The sequence below is a fragment of the Clavelina lepadiformis genome, chromosome 8 (genome assembly GCF_947623445.1).
Source record: "Clavelina lepadiformis chromosome 8, kaClaLepa1.1, whole genome shotgun sequence".
NCBI lineage: Eukaryota > Metazoa > Chordata > Ascidiacea > Aplousobranchia > Clavelinidae > Clavelina > Clavelina lepadiformis.
Genome location: NC_135247.1, coordinates 6,871,086 through 6,889,720, shown reverse-complemented (window position 1 = coordinate 6,889,720; position 18,635 = coordinate 6,871,086). Strand labels below are relative to the sequence as shown.

General features: G+C 36.9%; 2 protein-coding genes across 7 annotated transcripts in view; one reads left to right on the top strand and one right to left on the bottom strand.

Moving 5' to 3' along the window:
- The window catches only part of LOC143468844 (far upstream element-binding protein 3-like), a 19,284-nt gene extending 11,044 nt beyond the window's left edge, over positions 1 to 8,240 (top strand). For 3 of the 6 annotated variants that reach the window (XM_076966281.1, XM_076966282.1, XM_076966278.1), the window contains 6 exons: positions 25 to 208; positions 355 to 420; positions 511 to 594; positions 1,547 to 1,656; positions 1,874 to 2,020; positions 4,266 to 7,028. In XM_076966281.1, the coding sequence (XP_076822396.1) occupies positions 25 to 208; positions 355 to 420; positions 511 to 594; positions 1,547 to 1,656; positions 1,874 to 1,987 (558 nt within the window). In that variant the 3' untranslated portion in view covers positions 1,988 to 2,020; positions 4,266 to 7,028. Of the gene's footprint in view, positions 1 to 24; positions 209 to 354; positions 421 to 510; positions 595 to 1,546; positions 1,657 to 1,873; positions 2,021 to 4,265; positions 7,029 to 7,801 lie in introns of those variants that run through there. The other 3 variants (XM_076966280.1, XM_076966279.1, XM_076966283.1) reach the window with 3 other exon arrangements.
- On the bottom strand, positions 7,525 to 18,635 carry LOC143468845 (kynurenine formamidase-like). Its single transcript, XM_076966284.1, has 10 exons — positions 18,531 to 18,635; positions 14,505 to 14,620; positions 13,520 to 13,654; positions 13,182 to 13,377; positions 11,104 to 11,152; positions 9,914 to 9,999; positions 9,477 to 9,744; positions 7,975 to 8,116; positions 7,788 to 7,892; positions 7,525 to 7,694 (listed from the first exon to the last, which is right to left on the bottom strand). The coding sequence occupies exons 3-10, from the start codon at positions 13,550 to 13,552 to the stop codon at positions 7,674 to 7,676; spliced, it is 900 nt and encodes a 299-aa protein (XP_076822399.1). The 5' UTR covers positions 13,553 to 13,654; positions 14,505 to 14,620; positions 18,531 to 18,635; the 3' UTR covers positions 7,525 to 7,673.

Sequence of the window (18,635 nt, the reverse complement as noted above, 5' to 3'; positions counted from 1 at the left end):
TACCACTCAGCTGTCAAACTTTAGCAAGGAGGCTATGGTGGTCTACCACCAGCTGCAAGTTATGCTCCACCACAGCAAAGTGCACTGCAACCCCCAACTCAGACTCAGCCAGCACAGTCCTTACAACAACAACAACAGTGGGGTACTCAGTTCCCTCAGTGGAATCCTCCAAGCGCTACTACACCACAGCAGAATGGAGCGGACCCAGGTAATTCTCCATATTATTATTATGCTCGGCTTTCCACATGACTGTGGATCGTTGGTTAATAGCCTTTTCAGAAAAAAATGCGTTAGTGCTTGATTGGGATGAGACTTTCTTGCACTTTACACATATATGATATAATCTTACTGTAGGCAAACCTGCAACTGATGCTAGTAATGCTGCATGGCAATCATATCTGCAACTGTATGCCCCTCAAGGTGTGTAATAATTCATAGTTACATTGAAAGCCTGTGGAGCAAACACATGCATATTGATCGTGACAGTTAGTTATTATTTTGGTTGTTCAGCTGCAGCAGCGGCGGCATCTGCAGCCGCTGTGCCGACCCAACCAGACTACTCCAAACAATGGGATGAATATCTGAAGAGAACAGGTATTTAAACAAGACTAGTTTTTATTTTGCTGCTTTATCATGTTATACACGCTAATTGCTACTGGTTTGAGAATGCACCATGTTGTGTGCCCATAATTAAACCAAACACGTGCACTAGGATGTTTCATTTTTTCACCATTTTGGAATTTAAAAAAGCTTGGGGTCTCCCTAGACGGTATTTTGGGCACAATGAAAGAATCTAAACTTCTTTTTGATTTATGACGTCATTTTGAATCACAATGTAGTTCCCAACATACAAAATATGTCAAAACTTAGGTTTTTCTCAAATAACTTTTTTTCTAGAGCGAAAATGCAATTAAAATGTATTGAGTGGTTATAGGAAACCAGCCATTCTGCATCTTTTGACACCTTGATAAAGGCCCTAGCCCAATCGGTTACCAAGATATCGCCAAATTAGAACAATGCACCTCCACTGAAACTTCAACAAGGGGGTGCAACCTCAAAATGACGTCATAAATCAAAAAAAAGTTGAGATTCTTTCATTGTGCCCAAAATACCGCCTAGGGCAGCGGTTCTTAAACTTTTTTGAGCGCGACCCAAATCTGAGTTTCATGATCACCTCACGACCCAAACCTATGTCGCGACCCATTTTAATGTCCTATAGACCTATATTATATTATATTAACCTATGTCGCGACCCACCTATGTCACTATGTCGCGACCCATTTTCTGACCCTCCGCGACCCATGTTTGGGTCGCGACCCATACTTTAAGAACCCCTGGCCTAGGGAGACCCCAAGCTTTTTTAAATTCCAAAATGGTGAAAAAATGAAACATCCCAACGTGCACGTGCAGGCAACAACTTTGATATTTTACTTCTTTAGCAGTTTGTAGTTAGTAGCCTTTACAACAACTTTTAACAATATGTGCAGTTATGTTATGTGTAGTTTGTTCAAAGGTTTAAAGAAACATTTAAATTTATTGTTTTCAGGCGCTGCTGCAGTAGCCACACCTGCAGTTGCTCCAGCAGCTGCTGCTGCTCCAGCTTTGCAGCAGCCTCTCACCGCTACAGCTACTGCTGCACAGCCAGCTACAACACAGGTAAATAGTTTAGAGACTCTCATAAAATGCTCAATGTGTCCATGATGAAATTGTAACTTGCCAGTTCTGCTTCTGATTTATGGAGTTGATGTTAAAATGTTACAATTTAGCTGAGACCGCCCATAGCCATAGCCTAATGTGAGTTTATCATAAAAAAATATGAATCACATATTGCAATGGTAAGTTGGAAAAATTATCTGTAAGGCTTACTGTTTAGGCTGATTACTCGGCTGCATGGGCTGAATACTATCGACAGTACTATCAACAAGTACAAGAACAACAGTATGCAGCTGCTGCTGCAGCAGCTGGACAAGCTCCAGCTCAAACTTAGGAAACAACTCTGTAAAATTTTGTAAATAGCCAGGTAAGAATTTTCTATGAACTTAGTTTAAAACTTATTTCTTTAGTAGATTGTTTTTATCTCATCCAAGATGGGAGAATTTAAAGTGAATTGCATTATAAATATTGTCTTATAAATAATACAATAACATAACCTTTTTGAGTTGAGCTAGTTAAATAAATGTTCATTTTTATTTCTGAATGAGTTGGTTACAAGCTGTCCGTCGGTAGAGCTGTGCGTAATTTACTAATTAGTAACCGCAAATTAATGATACACATCATCGGTTACTATTATGTAATCATAGTATAAGCTACTCAAAATTTAAATCAAGAAAATCGGTGTGGTCTTACTGAAATGACTTATAGCTAATGATTAATTGCACGAACTAATATATTTTCACATTGTATTTACAAGAATTCTCAATTACGCCCAGTTCTAAATAACCGTAAACATTGTATGTGCTATTGCTGCTAACATGCATTCACTTACTGCGCAATTGTACCTGTCGTTACAAGAATAAGCAACTTCTCATACTCTGTGTTCTCAAATGAAATGTTTGGAATATTTTCTGATAATGTCAAGTGACATTTTCACATGCCAGCAAGTCTCTGTTAACAGGGTTTCTAATGACAGTTTTTAAGTGTTATATTTTTGAATACAAGCAAAGAAACATATCAATATGTAACGTTATTATGTCAGTATCACTCACTTTCTGCAGATAGATTTTCTGTTTGTTGTTGGTATCAGCAGTACACACATTTATCGCTTTATTTGGAAATATGTACAATGTAATTAAAGAAGCATACCCGTTTTCTGCTCATTCAAAACCAAGCAAATGTTTCTGTTGGTTAGCTGCTGGATTTTATACATTGCAATTGCATTGCAATATAAAATTGTATTGCAAATTGCAAACCTACATTGGTTAGACCAGCGCTACTCAAACTGCGGTACAAGTATTCTTTGTGATTGAGTACCAGTGTGTGTTAACTTTTCTTTTTACTTAAATGTAAAGTTATTTAAAAAGACACTACCAAAACAAAAACGAACCAAACCATCAACCAAGGGAAAGTTTGAGTAATGCTGGTTTAAACCATATTGCACATGTAAACTACTTATTCCAATGTTGCTTTTTCACTGTTTAGTAAGCATTTTGAAACCACAATGCTTGACCAAAAATAATGGAAAATTAATTCAAAAGTCCGCTTCAAAACAAATGTTGGTTAATATTGCAAGTGTTGCTTTTTAAAAGATCTGTAATTTTCACAACTCATAAAGTGTTGAGATATTTTCATGTAAACGGAGGGAAATGATGTTATGTATACTTGGTGTGTTATGTCACTGATTAACATTTGTATTGATATACATTTTAGTTCCTTGATGAAATGTTTTAAAGCTAAACTGATGCCTGAATTGCCCTGCTATGTTAGTTTAGATACATTTATCATTTCTGGTACTTTTCATCTTACCCGCTTACTAAGGCAAATATTATCGGCCCAAATAAATCAAATTTTGTCAACTCAATTATAAATTGAAACATTGGAAACTGGAAAGCATGCAGACTTGATTTTGTATTGCATAGTTAACTAGCACGCAGTTCAGTAATTCTGTATAATCTTGTTTGTGTATAGGGAAGCAAGTATCTGTATTTACATGCAACATGAGAAAATGTTGTTTTTTGGTAAGCAGAAATGTTTTCTGTTATTATTATGTCACCTTGCGAACGTTGTGCAAATTTGTGCTTCGTATAACCTTCAACCACTTGACTCAGAGGACTGTCACTATAAATTTCGATGTTATAGTCTCAATAAACCTAAATTCAAACTTTAACTTTTGAAACCTTCGTATTGCTGTGAAAACTCAATTATCAACTGTGAATGACGTAATGTACTTTTACTTGATTTGTGCATTGAGCTTGTTCTTTGTGGTCTTTCTATGGAACCTTGGTCAAATTTCTTAAACATTCATTTCGAACTTGTATCGCACTTTACAATTACAGGAGGGTAAGTATCCAGAAGTCTTGGTGAGGTGATCAATCTCAATTTTTTTGAAGCTTGCTCATAACTTTTCGTAATGCGTTTCCATTGTTGTGGATTTGGTTACAAAATGATTATTATGATGCATTTGTCATAGCTGTTTTGTTCTTTAACAGTTCCACTTGTCGTCGAAACGTTTTTTCGTTTGAGATCTTGTTTATTCAGTATTCCGTGGTACTTCGTTGTTGGCATGGTTGCTTGGATCTTGTTTCAACGTTTTCTTTTTGTCTGTACAGATTCCCGACGACTGTACATACAACTCTCATCCTTTTGTACATAGTTTCTTCAACGATGGATGTCCAGTCAATATTAATCTAATCAGTTACAACGTGCCAAACCCACACCTGTCTTCAACTCACCCCGTTTTAATTGCAGTGCCAATACAGTTTTCACCCAGCGTTGGCCCCCCTAATATGTGCCTAAAAATGGTAACAGTTTTCCATGTCCTGGCCTCGTTCCAAGTAAAGGACGTTAAACGCACTTGAAATGGCCAGTGGTGTCAGTGAAAGCGATCAAGACATACTAGCTGCCCAATATGTTGTCTTGGTCGCTCCATGTGCGTGCAATTATATGCCCGCTCATACACATTACACATACCTTCTTGTATTGTGCCCACTAATCGTGAGACAAACTTTTGTTTAAGTTGTCAGTTGCTCTACTTTAGCGAATGATTGAATTCCCGTTGCCGCCGCCCCTTGCCCTAAACTCTTGAATTCGCTATTGCAATGCGTTACGATGCAGGCATAAAAAGATGCAAGTTTTTACAATGTGTGTAGGAAATACAATATTTTAATGACCAAAAGTCGCACACTTTTGTGCCTGGTCGATGCCACTTCGCTGGGTGTCTCACATGAAACCAAAATTCAGAAAACAGCCATAGTAACCAATCATATGCCTAATCTTATTTTAACCGGTTATATATATATGTTGTGATGTGTTGTGTATAGGGTGGTTGCGTTTCTTAAATAGACAAACTATTTAAGTTGCATTGATATTTGCATATGGTGCGTTCTTCTGTGTAAAATGTGTGAATCAAAATAATAGCGAAAACCACTGTTTAGCGTCAATTTAAAAAAAATCCCTTTTCAATTTTAAATGGTTAGTTACACTAAGCTCGTGTATTGCGCCCCGTTTTAACCAACTGTTCAGTTCAAAGCGAGTTGCACTTCAGTACTATTTAGTTCGTCCTTGATTCGAAGCGTTTTTTCAGCAACCGTCGTTTTTTAAAGGTGTTAGTAGTGTTACCTGATAAAAATTATCGTTATAGAACCTCTTCGCTGCTTGTATTACGATTACGACCATGTTTGACTGTTTTCATGACGATACTTCAACAGTGCGAGCGCATTATTTATTGAGTGTTAATCGCTGGTTTTGTTCAGTTTTTACATGTCGGTTTTGTTTAAAAGATTTTACGTTGACGTACCAATTGACTCTTCCCTATTACTGTATAACCAGTGGGAATTGTAAGTCTACCCTTTGTGTGTATATTATGTATATTGACATTGTGATATAGTGCTAATGTCATTTAATATTAATGGATTTATTATTTGATAGCGCAATACAATAATGTAGCATACCTGATTATTTTAATATCATAGCGTGCCTTGTATTGTGTATATTTTCAACAGCTTTTTTCCCGATCGTCAGATGGTGCCCGCAATCACTGGATATCTCCATGTTTTGGGTCAATCTTTGGCCTACCCGCGTTGGTATATATCGTGCCGCTATCGTTGCTTCCACAGTTTTGCATGTGACAACGGTCCTGTACAAAGCTTTGTTTCTCTGTACAGTTGCTTTGTTTCCTATACAGCTTTTATCTAACATCATAGCGTGCTGTGGTCGATGGCTGGGCGACACGTGTGTCTTCTGTGTGATTTTGAAACTTTTTCGAAGTCTGCATTGCAGCTTAAATGCTTCAAGAATTGACTACTTGCGAACGTGATTCTTTTAAGTCGATTTTAAATTAATATTCAGCGTGTATTTCAATCGTTTCTAGTTGCATGCGCACCCCCTTCGCAATCATTAACTGTGTCAATTTGTTACCATTTTTGTTTATGCAAGTGAATTCACTAGAAAGTGTAACTCGCATTGAAGTAACGTTCGACCTTTATCATTTACTTTCGTTATCCGATGAGTTAAGTAGCGCGATTTTCAACAATTTCATTTCGTTTTTTTCCACTCGCTGGTTTAAATTGGCAGGTTTTTTTTGCCTTAATGATGTGCTTGCGTTTTGCATGTGTGTGTGTGTATGTATGTATGTATGAAGATAACATTTTTCTGCAGTTGTGTTTAAACGTGTCACTGTGACAGTTTCCCCACAAGTCCGCCTGCTACCAGTGTCGTATACATCCTCGCTTTACCGCAAATGTAATTAACGATTTTAGCCATTTCGTTTTCCGCCGCGTTTCACTTTTCCGAAGAGTTTAAGATTAATGTGATAGATTGGTGTCGTTTTTCGCCTCGGCCTGTAGAAGTTGTCACGTTCGCACCTTTTTCTTCCGTTGCGTTTAAGGGCGATTGCAAAACGAAATGTATGCCAAGTCTTATTTGCAAATTTCATCGTTGCTACAGCAAGACCATCGATTTTGTCGCCTCCGTCGGCCACAGTCGTTTTTCTGAAAGATGTGTGTTTCACTTCACATCGCTGTGTCGTTATGTAATTGTGTGTGATGTTTCTTATTTAAAATGTAAGTAGTGTGTGGATTTATACGATGGAAAAGCGTGTTTGATTGCTTTATTTTGATAAACGAATACACCACTTGTAACTGCCATTATGGTTTACGTAGTGTTCAATAAGAATCTGGTACTAAACTTAATAGCCCTTTTTGCTCGAACTTTAATGCTTTTAGTAAGCAACACTTCAATGCTTGTGCGTTACCGCAATTGTGTGTGCACTCTTAAAACAATATTTTACGTTTCTATCGTCATTTTGTAATAATTTCAACATTCTCGCCAATGTTTTCCGACTTATGTACAAATACAATAGTGCTCACACGCGCTTTGCATGGCTGGTTTGTCGTAAGTCAGGTCAAGAAGTATCTCGTCGTTCCATGACCAGTCGACACGATATGTTGCGCAAAAAGAGCTGATTACATTGTTCGTTGTTTTTATAGAGTGAAATGACGTCATGCAATTTCTCAAAATCCCGTATGGGCTCCCTGAAATGTTGCATGTGAGTTTAGCATCCCTTGAGCTACTGTTTCATGAAATTCCAATAAATTAACATCTCTTGCTCATCCAACAGTTCGCTAAATTGAGACTAGAACTTTGCACCAAAAAAGTCAAACTTATGCATACAACTTGGAAGTTGGTAACGTGCCATCTGCTAAGGTAATTCCCAAACTAAAAAACAATACTGGTCTCTGATTGGTCTAGAAGAGTTAAAGCCTTACGTTCTATAAAAAGTCTGACATTTTCACGGAAATGGCAAAATATACCATTGATCGGGTCCTTACTACCCCAAACATAGGCCTACACTAACATAACGGATAACAGTTGTAAACGTTTCTGTTATAGTATTCATGTTTTCGACACCGAATCTTTCCAACTAGCTACGTTCGTGATAAAATCGAAATAATCAAATATACGTCCAAAATCATGAGACAAAACAAAAACATGTAATAAACATCGGTTTAACAAGGTTCTTAATCCTCCCCTAAAAGAACCTGCAAAGAAAAACACGCTGTTCAAAAGTTGCTGAGCGTTATTGTCGTAGTCACATTATGTCAGTGGCAGCGTGAATATTGCTGATAACCTACCTTTATTCCTACAGAATTCTTGTCAACCATTTCCAAAATTACACTGAAGTGGTCTTTGTCTTTCAAGAAGAAATTCCTGAACGGGACAGCCCCCAGCTTCATCTCCTGAAAACACAAGCGCAGCAGATCAAAGGTGCAGTTGTACCTTCAGGTTGTTACTGATGCCGAACTTTCTGATTTCATTTACCCTTTCGAAAATTCTGCTGCACTTCAAGATTGTTGGTGCATCGTTTTCAACATTGATCATTATGAACTCGCAATCATAACTTCTAAGATTAGCGTAAAGTTGGTCAATATGAGCAATTGGACTAACGCTTATGGCTTCTTTCCTAAACAAAAAAGAATCATCGCGGGAGACTGTTATTATATGAAAGAGACTGTTGTGAAATACGCTAATTGTGAATTTGATATCAAATAAACAACTGTTGGCTATACTGTGTTTTTCGTCATCACTCATATGAAATTCTTTGTATTCATACCAGTCCGGGTTACAAGTTGTGTATAACCTTTTTAACCAAACAAATATTGCAAGTGCTACGGAAGTATCCACGATCAGTCTATAATCGGAGGCCAAAGAATTCCGTCACTGTTATATCGAACGGATTATTTACTCCAGTGATCTTACGCCTGTTTGCTTTCCCACGTTTGGGAGCAACCTTTAGCACAAGTACTGTACTGTTTGCTGACCCTTAGTTGATCTATACCAGGTTCCGACGATCGCACGCCAAAAAATTGTTTAAATATTTATCTAAATATTTAAAATATAAATACAAGATAGTCACGCAGTTGTTTTTTTAAGTCAAAATCATTGGATATTTCATTCATTCAGTTTATTTTAGGCCATAATTGTGGAAGATGAAAAACTGTGCTTAAGCTGATGGTCGAACGTGTTAGCAATACTGATAATACGCCACAACTAAGGAAGGAAAACGTGGCAAGGCCTCGAGGGCAAAAACGTGCATTATAATAAACGAGTTTAAGGCAAATTTAAAGCGTCAACATGGCCACCAAACCCGAATACATTTTTTGAATAACGTGGCTAAATAACTTAAGACACCAATAGCAATTGAGATAAGAGCTTCTTTAAGCATGTGTTTGTTATTTTACGGCCATGGCATTTTTGATGCCAAAGTTTCAGGCACGACTACACTCACAGTTTCCAGTCAAATGTACAATCGCATTGATATGTCAGGTAATTAAGTAATGAATCAAACTTTTGCTCTCTCACAAGAAAGTTGCGTGGAGTCAGCAGATTTAGCGTGTTTTGTACTGTCCGCTGTATAGTTTTTCTTGTGTACTAAGAAGCGCACAAACGTTCTTAGAGGACGTATTTCCGTTTAAGTTTGCCTGTTGCGACACGTGTCGCTGTGAACACAATTCACGTTAGCCGAAGTCGTGGTCCCTAACCGTTTTCATGCATTGTGATAAATACCTCGCCAGAAAAGGTAAAGCTGATGCAAGTCAACCAAGACTTCAAGGTAAGCGAAGTTGAGTTAATAAGCTTTTACTAACTAAGTACACATACTAAAGTAATTTACGATTGTTCATTCGAGTGTTCCTTCGCAAACATTTATGAATAGGCCTGCACATCTCAAAATAATTAAGAATGTTTTTAATGTAAAGCTGCCTCCAACGCTATAGATAGTTTCCGATGCCTCTTTCATCTAATTCCTTATCCAACATACTTACCAGGACATGTTTAAAACGTCGTTCACATGTGTCTCTATGAGCTGAGTAAGATCGTAGACACCACATATGCTTATGACTTTCTTAAGTTTTGATTTCAGATAAAACGCCAGCTCTGCATCGTAAGCTTTCCAGTCAGTTGATAAAAGCATGGTGCATTCCTGACCACCGGCAGAATGACCAAAAATAATAATCTCGGATGTAGCCCAAAACTTTTTGGAAATGAAGGACAAAGATTTTCGGCACTGATTTAAACTTTCTTGTAAACTGGCTATAAAGAAGCAAAAAGAAGTTATTGTGTGCAATTTCCAAAAGCAAGGTTTTTTTAATCTGGACCACAACTTACCAATTCCGATTACAGAGAATATAGCTAAAACATAAGTAAACGTAAGTTTAATAGCAGCAAACGTTTCCTTTCTGTCTTAAAATATTTTCCTCACCTTGTGGCGCCAAATCTTTGCCAACTAAAATGCAAATTCTTCCAGAAGAAGTAATAGGGATTGCAAGGAAGTGATAGTCCTGGGAGCTTAAATATCAAGCAAGTATTATTACAAAGGTTCCATATTAAATTAACATCAGACAACTCAACCCTGATCTGTTCATCCAATGTATCACCCCCACCCTAAACTCATCTCTCAGAAGGGTTTTCTTTTTACTGAAATCAAGTTTTGGTTGATCTAGAATTCGATTTAAAACTCAAAAAGTAACTTTTTAACTAAATTTGTTTTGTATCAAGGTTTTATCATAAAATTTTCCACTCAACCATAAATCACGAGAAAAGATATTAAAATTAACGATTCTTTTTCAAACCGAAGTAGAGTAATACTGTGTGGGTGCAATTACGTTACGTTGTCATGGTGAAGCACCCACGAGTTTTCCTGTCACAATTCTCGCCTCTTCTCGCGCACTGAACGAATCAAACGTCGCAGTATCTCTTTGTGCACATGCTGGTTGATAATCTGGCCTTGTTGCAAGAACTCGGAGTGGACGGTGCCCCTCACATCGAAGAATGCGATCAACATGAGTTGTGGCAGGACATCTCGAAGATGCTTCACCATGACAACGCACCTACCCACACTGCCCCGAGTATTCGAGAGTTCCTGGCCCAGAAGAACGTCACTGTGCTGAAGCAACCTCCCTACTCGCACGACCTGGTTCCACGAGATTTTTTTTCGTTTCCCCAAGCTCAAGGGGGTTATCAAGGGAACCCGTTTTGAAGATGGGCACGGCATCAAAAAGGCCGTGACGACAGAGCTACGGAGAATCCCGGAAGAACCCTTCCAGGAGTGCATGCAAGCGTGGCAAAGAAGGATGGAAGTGCATTAGATTCCAGGAGGATTACTTTGAAGGGGATAACTTGTAGTTTGGGTTTGAATTAGATTTTTTGTGACACCACTCTTGAAACTTTTCTGACATACCTTGTATATACACAAGCAAGCGAATTCGCCCACACGAAAGTAGCATTGTTTTTTTATATGCATAAGAAGTTTTTCTACTTTTCCTTTAATCGATCATGATTGAGTTGCCTGGGAATAAACTAACTAAACACCATTCCACTAACCAGTTAATTTCAAGTTATTTTACTTTTTCCAGATATATAATAAGTTTTATAACTAATTAAGCTACTTACCAACCTTCCTGCCAATATCCGCCATGGAAAAAAATAACCATGCCAGTATCTGAAAAAACACGTGGATAGAATTAGACCAACTGTAACGACGTTGATGGATATGGAATTAGCATTTTTTTGCATATTTAGTTTACCCGCTCTTAAAGTTGGGCGCAAGCCAAACACCTGCTTCTTATATTGACCCCCAAAGCGACTTGGTTTCCTGCGACTGGCACAATCAACTGCTGTATTTTGATTGATCGTAGTCCTATCGCCGGTAGGCTATTGTCTACTGCATGTTTTGTTTTAGCTAATATACGCAGAAATAAGCCAGTAATGTCAAATAAACATAAACGGTTTTCACCTAAATTGCCGTTTAGGTTTCGTATAGTGAAGGAAATTAAGCACAATAAAATGCTAATTTCTTCATTTCCTAATTTCAGCCATCGTTCCATCATATTTATACAAATCAGTTTATTAAAGTAAGTTTATAAATTAACAGAGAATCTAGCCTGATTGACACAAACACAGTATATAAAGATTATGCAGTAGTTTCACTCGTGTATGCAGTCGTCTCCAACTGAATATCTTACCAGTAGGCTATACTACATGTGTTTGTTCACTTGCTGTGTTAACTGTGATGCTAAGTGCTAGGCTACTAACCAGTAAGCCTACTGTAACTGTTGCTTACACAAACAGAACCGGAAGGCCAGACTGCATTCTTTGCATACTGCACGACGGGCATAAATTTCATACTTTTGTAATGCGCAGTTGACCCATTTCCTTATCAGTTTCGGAATAAATTTGTGCGGTTACGACTTAGTCTACTTACTTAGTATAGAATATAATAAAACCTTATTTAATGGAGCAGAACCCTTCTAGTGGGGGCAACCACCGTCACAGTCTATATAAAGTGCCTTACTCAAGAGCATTACCAAGATGTAGAGTAACGACAGTTTCAAATCTGCATAATGCGTCAGGTTTTATTTTGCAGTATATTGGATTTCTTCTTCTATTTGCTATCATTTGTATCTTTCAATGCAGAATATTAACATAAAAGCGACCAAGTGCATTTATAGAGACATTTTTGATGTATCACGCCTAACCTAATGGTTTTATTTTCATTGTGCTTGAGGACCGAAAAAGTCGCTTACATTTCTCCGACGATCTGTCAAAACTTATACTTCGGCAGCTATAGCAGAAAATTAGCAGTTATCATATGCGGTCTCTTGAAATTTCTTAATATAGCGGTCACCGAAGTGAAACCTTGAAAAACCTGTTACAGTTTTAACTATTTTATTGCAGTACTAACTTTCTCTGTCTTATTAATATATATTGTTGAATCGACTGTAGTTATTGAAAGCTTATATAGATAAAATTGGGTCTACACAAAGTTTTCTCGCTTGAATATTTTAGGCTAATTTAACTGCTTATTTTATGCTCGTTCGACCAAGTTAAACAAACATAATATTAATATTAGCTCATGAAAAATCTTGTGTGCATCCGGCCTACACCTTTCCTCCAATGTATAATTCGTCTGCTCGTTATTTTATCTATAAATTTTGTTTTATGCGATATTTGCTAACAATAACGCTTTATAGACAATTCTTAGAAGCTTTTTTTCAATTTTCAATAAAAGCAGCCATAAAAACTCTGAGATTACGAAGCGATCGATATCGTCTGTTTTGTAGCACTTTGACTGCACCGATTTTAGGGTGTTTTTTTGCTTTGTATGTCTTCTTAAAATCATCACAATTTCGGATTGATTTCAGACTAGGGCACTAGGCCTTTGTCAAAAATGAGAATTATACAAACCATAATAATTCCAATACGATTGCTCCAATGCAATACTAATACAAAAGCTGTTTTACCAAACTGTATCCTATACATACGATCCTTTTTTATAAAAAACACAGTTACTTAAGGTTGTTGCGTTAAATATTTGCGCGGATGGTGCTTATAGCCTACTGCCTTCTTTGTGCCAGTTGCTAGATAAACAATATGGTATTCGCGCCTTGCCAGTCTATTATGCAGGATAGTAGGCACTATGAAATACAATAGATATGCCTAAAATGCAATTAAACTTTATTAAAACATACCTTCCGTAACATTACTGGGGTAAAAAACGTCAATAATCTCCCTAGGACTTTCTCCATAGGAAATATTCAATTCACATTTTATGGTATCTCTGGCAATCTTTGATTTCCCCCTTCCTAGCTCGTAAAATTCATTCAAGATTTCATCAGCCGGTTTTCGTTTAGTGAAGTGAGCACATGAAGGAAAATCTTCTTCTTTCTGATAAAAGTAATAAAATTATTTTTTAAAAAGTAACTTTAGCTTATATCGCTGCTGGTTTATTTTTCGTATAGCCTATAATGCGTTGTTTTACTAGAAAACTTATGAACATCTGTTTATTTTTGTGCATTACATAGCCTACCACATCTCCAAATGGTGTGAAAACAATTGCCATGGCTTGAGAGCCGTAATTGCTCCGTCAGTATACCAATGTAATTCCAATACTATGAACACTTTTCCCCTATAATTCTATAGCAAAGTTGTTTTTTAAGAAAAGCTGCAAAAAATAAGATTATAAAGGTAGTTGTAATTGCACTCCGTTTTGCAATTTCAAACCAGCGGAGGCAACATTCGTTCTTTTGAACTACACGACTTAAAATTACATATACCTACAGTAAATGTATCAATCAATATACTAACTTTTGGGCTTAACTAAAAAGGTCAAAACAACATTTTGGTTAAGTTGAATAGACTTATAAGATATGTTTTATACTAATATTCATAACTTTTGTGTTTTCCGGTTTACTTTAGCTTGGTTTAATTTTAATATAAACGAATTATGGGTTTGGTAGCCGTGCTAACCTTCCATCGTTGTAGCAACACTGTAATTCACACATTGCACGTCTTAAGTCCTAGGGGTTTGCCGCTTTTTGCCGTTGATTCTTTGTTAGCATACGTCTTGTTTGACCATTCTATAACGAGGTTACCATCATACTTTTCGCTCCCCACAGTCAATGGGGAAAAACAACTACAATACAATACAACCTCTTCGCACAAATTATTGTCTCTTTAAGTGTCTTGGGATATATGACATTTTATGCAAATAGGCTACATGACATATATTTGATTCCTTCGTTTACTGTGTATGACTGTTTAGTCACGTATAAAATATATGACGGCTGGGCAGGCACCCTATGTATCTGGGGTAAATAACTACGTCTTGAACAACTTTTCCTACAAATCTAAAATCGTGATTTTTGACCACCATGCCAAGTGCGCCCTGTTATATACACTGAGTTGAAAACAATGTAATTATACCGGCTAATGTCGTTGTTTCTTCATGCGTGCTTGAGTCTGCACCCAGGACGTGCGTAAATGCTCATGTGTTTTAGATACAGTATACTTACAATTACAACTTGTATACACAGTAGAACCTCGATAAGTAGAACATGAAGTTAGCACGTGCTTTCGCGATCCTGTTGTGCATAACTTAAAGTGAAGGAAAGTCCAAAAGTACGTTGGCCTTAAATCAAAGAATAGTTGTCATTAAACATACTGGTGAAATGATTTTTAATAATATGGAGTGGTTTCGAAGTTATTGTCATAATTGTATCTCAAATTTGGCCTACTATGACGACACCATTTAAAACAAGATGGCTGGGGTTTGTATTGGATATGGTAGACTATTCGGATGGAATACATCACCATAGATAGGTGATAAATAGTAATTAATGTTTTGTTTGCAGAATAGAAATGTCACAGATTACAGCACATAAACTGGTAAAGCATTCTTGTTTTTACCGCAGTTTCCCGTAAGTATTGGGTTAGGCTGAAGTCGACAGCAAAGACTGCATGTAGGCTGGCTTAGCATCTACATTACTCAGTACAAATACATCAACAGTAAGCTAGTTTAGGTTCATTTATTGAAAAATGTTCCCGTTATACACTTAAGTATGCTATAGTTATGTATATTACTCTTTATTTGTGTGTCACAGGAAACGTTCTATTCGTAGTTGATGCAAATACCTGAAATGTCCCTATCGTTTTTGTTATTGAGACGTAACAAGAACCGCCATCCAACTTCAAATAATTATAATTAAGCAATGAATTTGCGTTTTGTTGGAACTTATTCGTGGCAATAACTGCTTAACCACTACATATTTGTACAAACCTTTCGCCAGTATATTTACTGACAACTACTCTTCGATTTAAAGCCAACTTGTTTTTTGTTTTTCGACATTATTAGTAATCACTAGGGCAACCAGTTTTTTGACCTAAAAATTTTAAATTTTGACCTTAAAATTTGCAAATTTTGACCTCATTTTGACCTAAAAAGTCTACATTTTGACCTTATTTTGACCTAAAAAGTTTACATTTTGACCTTATTTTGACCTAAAAAGTTTAAATTTTGACCTCATTTTGAAAAACGCTATACTGACAGTCTCTACACTGTCTACAGCAACTTTCTAATCTAAAGCTGCATTTAAAAATGACAAAATGCTTTTCTAGTGTTGACTTTTTTTTCGTTTCTGCGTATTAAGATTGACAACTTGCAGTTTCAAATGCAATGACGTCACATCGTGACGTCACCAAACGCGCTGAAAAGCCTTCCCTCTCTTTGTGGCTTTGGTTCTAAGTAAAATTTGCGGGACTGGAATTGTTTGCGGTACAAGAAAAGAGAAAAACGGAAGAATAATATTACAAAATGGTTACAAAATTACAAGTTTAATAGATTTTGACCTAAAAAAAAGACCTAACGAAACAATTTGACCGTATTTTGACCTAACGTAACATTTTGACTTTATCTGACCTAATAACTTCTATACCACACGTCGTACAAAGCTGAAATTTGTTTTGTGCTTGTTTCATAGCATTCTGAGCAGGTAAAAAAAATTGACCATATTGACTTTTGGTTGCCCTAGTAATCACTTATAATGTCGGTTCGCCTATGAATTCACACTTCATCGGCGAACCGACATTAAAAGTGAATATGTTCAAAGCCGTTCTAAATATATTCTATTGTATCTTGAATATTTAGATAAACAACGCCATTTGGTTTGTGAAAAATCACCAACTTAAATGTGTTGAGTACAACTTTACTTCTACTAGTAGATTTTATATGGTATGTATCCGTGCTTTGGTGGTTTGTTATACGCATTACACTAGAAACTTCATTAGTTTTGTAGCTTGAAATTATAATAAACTCCCAAAATCGATCAAAAAAACTTGAAGTCGAACTTAATAGTACCGCCTAACTCGAACTTGAACTCGAATAATTGAAATGCAGAACTTGAACTCACTTGAAAATCGTTCGAGTTCGCAGGCCTGAAGAGTACGCTATAGCATACATATCATGCATCAAATATGTCAAACATGTTATTACAATAACGGGAGCAAGAACGTGTAAAACTTTAAAGGTTTTGCACGAAAGAATGATGGCCGCCGCTATTTCACCGAAAAAAATCGTGCGTTCGAAGCTACTTTTTAGTGTTTGTTGTTAACCTAACTTAAATGTTATAAGTTATAACATAGTTACCTTAACACTAGAACGGCCGGAAAACAAGTTTACCTCTAACGGCCGGTGGTGTCGAAAACGACACCATCCTTAAAAATGTACTTTTTGATTTAATTTAGCGAAAAACTCAAAACTAAATACTTCCGTAATGAATTTAGGATGTATTTTGCTTGTTCAGTAGAAACAAAAACTAACATAGCTACAGCAATTCGACCTTTGATGACGTTGCACACATTTGTAAGAAACGAAAAAAAAAACAATATTTATGAGTTGAAACATAAACAATCATTATTCTGATGGTAGGTATCTTAACAAAACGCTAACTATTGCAGAAAAAGCTCATATGTTTCCCACACACAATGTGATAAGTCTTTAGAGTTTACAGCAGGACCCATGTTGATCTATTTACGTCGGGCAGTTTTTGCATTGTGTAAATTTCCAGTCGCCGTTACCACACACTCCGCAAGTTGGCCTCCTGCAGTGACTTCAAACTGTAACTATATAATTTAAGACTTTCTTCCGCACATTTCCTTCGCTTTCCAGATGGTCTTCTCTGCGCTGTGTTCACTTCTCTTTGGACCACCTGCTTCCGCTTCATCGCGTAAGCATCCCTCAACCCCTCCGTAAGCAGGAGTATGAAGCTTCGTCGGCCGATTTTGCTACCGAAACATTTGCTGTGCAGAATCCAGGAATTTAGCTCTACTATGTCCAGTAGTTTTGTCCAAACAGCCAAAGGTCATCGTCTACTTGCTGCATGAGTTGTGTATTTTCTCGCCGTTTGGTCATTAAACGTCCACGCCTACCTTCTTTTGTTTTGGCCTACTGTACAGTTTATAGCCTAGCTCTGCTAATAGCGTATTGCATACACTCCATACGTTGCACAAAAACTGTCGTGTGCATTTTACAGTTCGCCTTCGCTGCAAAGCAAAGCGAGTTTGTATTGTGTAAATGTACATGGACAAAGCACGTTTAGGATGTCATAAACTCTCCGTAAAAGCTGTATCTAAATGAGATAAACAATCACTTGAAAAGATAAAAACTGGGCAAATCTCAAGTATATGTTAGTTGCAAGTGCAATCGTGCGAAGTAAAAAGATTTTGTAGTCTACTGAACCTCTAAAATCATCTTGGTGTCGATTTCGACACCTCGGCGGTTGAAGGTATAACAGGTTGTAAAAAATAAATCGAAAATCAAATTTCGGTAAATGTTACTTATCCATACTCTTTCAAGAAAGTTAGGAAGCTACTGAAAATTTTATATCGTTGCAACTGCTTTTACTAAAAAAAAATATACATCAAAATTCAAAAAGTGTCGATTTCGACACCTCGGCCGTTCTAGTGTTGCTAACCTAAATCTACTTTCTACTCTAAATCTAACTCCAATAAAACCGGCAATAGTCAACTTTAAATCAACTTTTTGCATAGCCATTCTTTTAACCTAACCGCCTATCTTTAACAACAGGCTGCGTGATCTATATACGGTGATATAGTCACTTCGACTAATAAATCTAGCCCAAAAAAGAAAAGCTAACCTTATATAGAGTTCTATGAAATATGGTGTACAGTATTTTTATTTTAATTTATTATATACTGTACTGCAATTAATTAGTTCTAATTTAACATTTGCGAATTTTTACGTAACTATTGACTAATGGTCGTGTTAGGCGGGGTTCAACTAATTGTTTCGTGAAAGCCGTAGTGCGATTATAGCTTGGATACTGGTCGTGTTAGTGAAACAGAATACAATAGGCAACATTGCAATAGAAAGACATTTCGTACCGCTTTTACATGGTCGTGATACCGGGATGGTAAAGTTATCGGGGTGGTCGTTAGCCGAGGTTCTGCCAGATATCTTGTAAAAAGATATCTACGGTGCGAGAATCCTTATGCACAAAGTCCTCGTATCATATTCCTCTTACCGTCTTATAATAACCTTTTAGTACTTCAGTCTTTTAAATCCTCGAGCGATAATTTAGGGTTCCAATCCAAAGCCCATTACACTCATTTTTAAACAATAAGCTCTG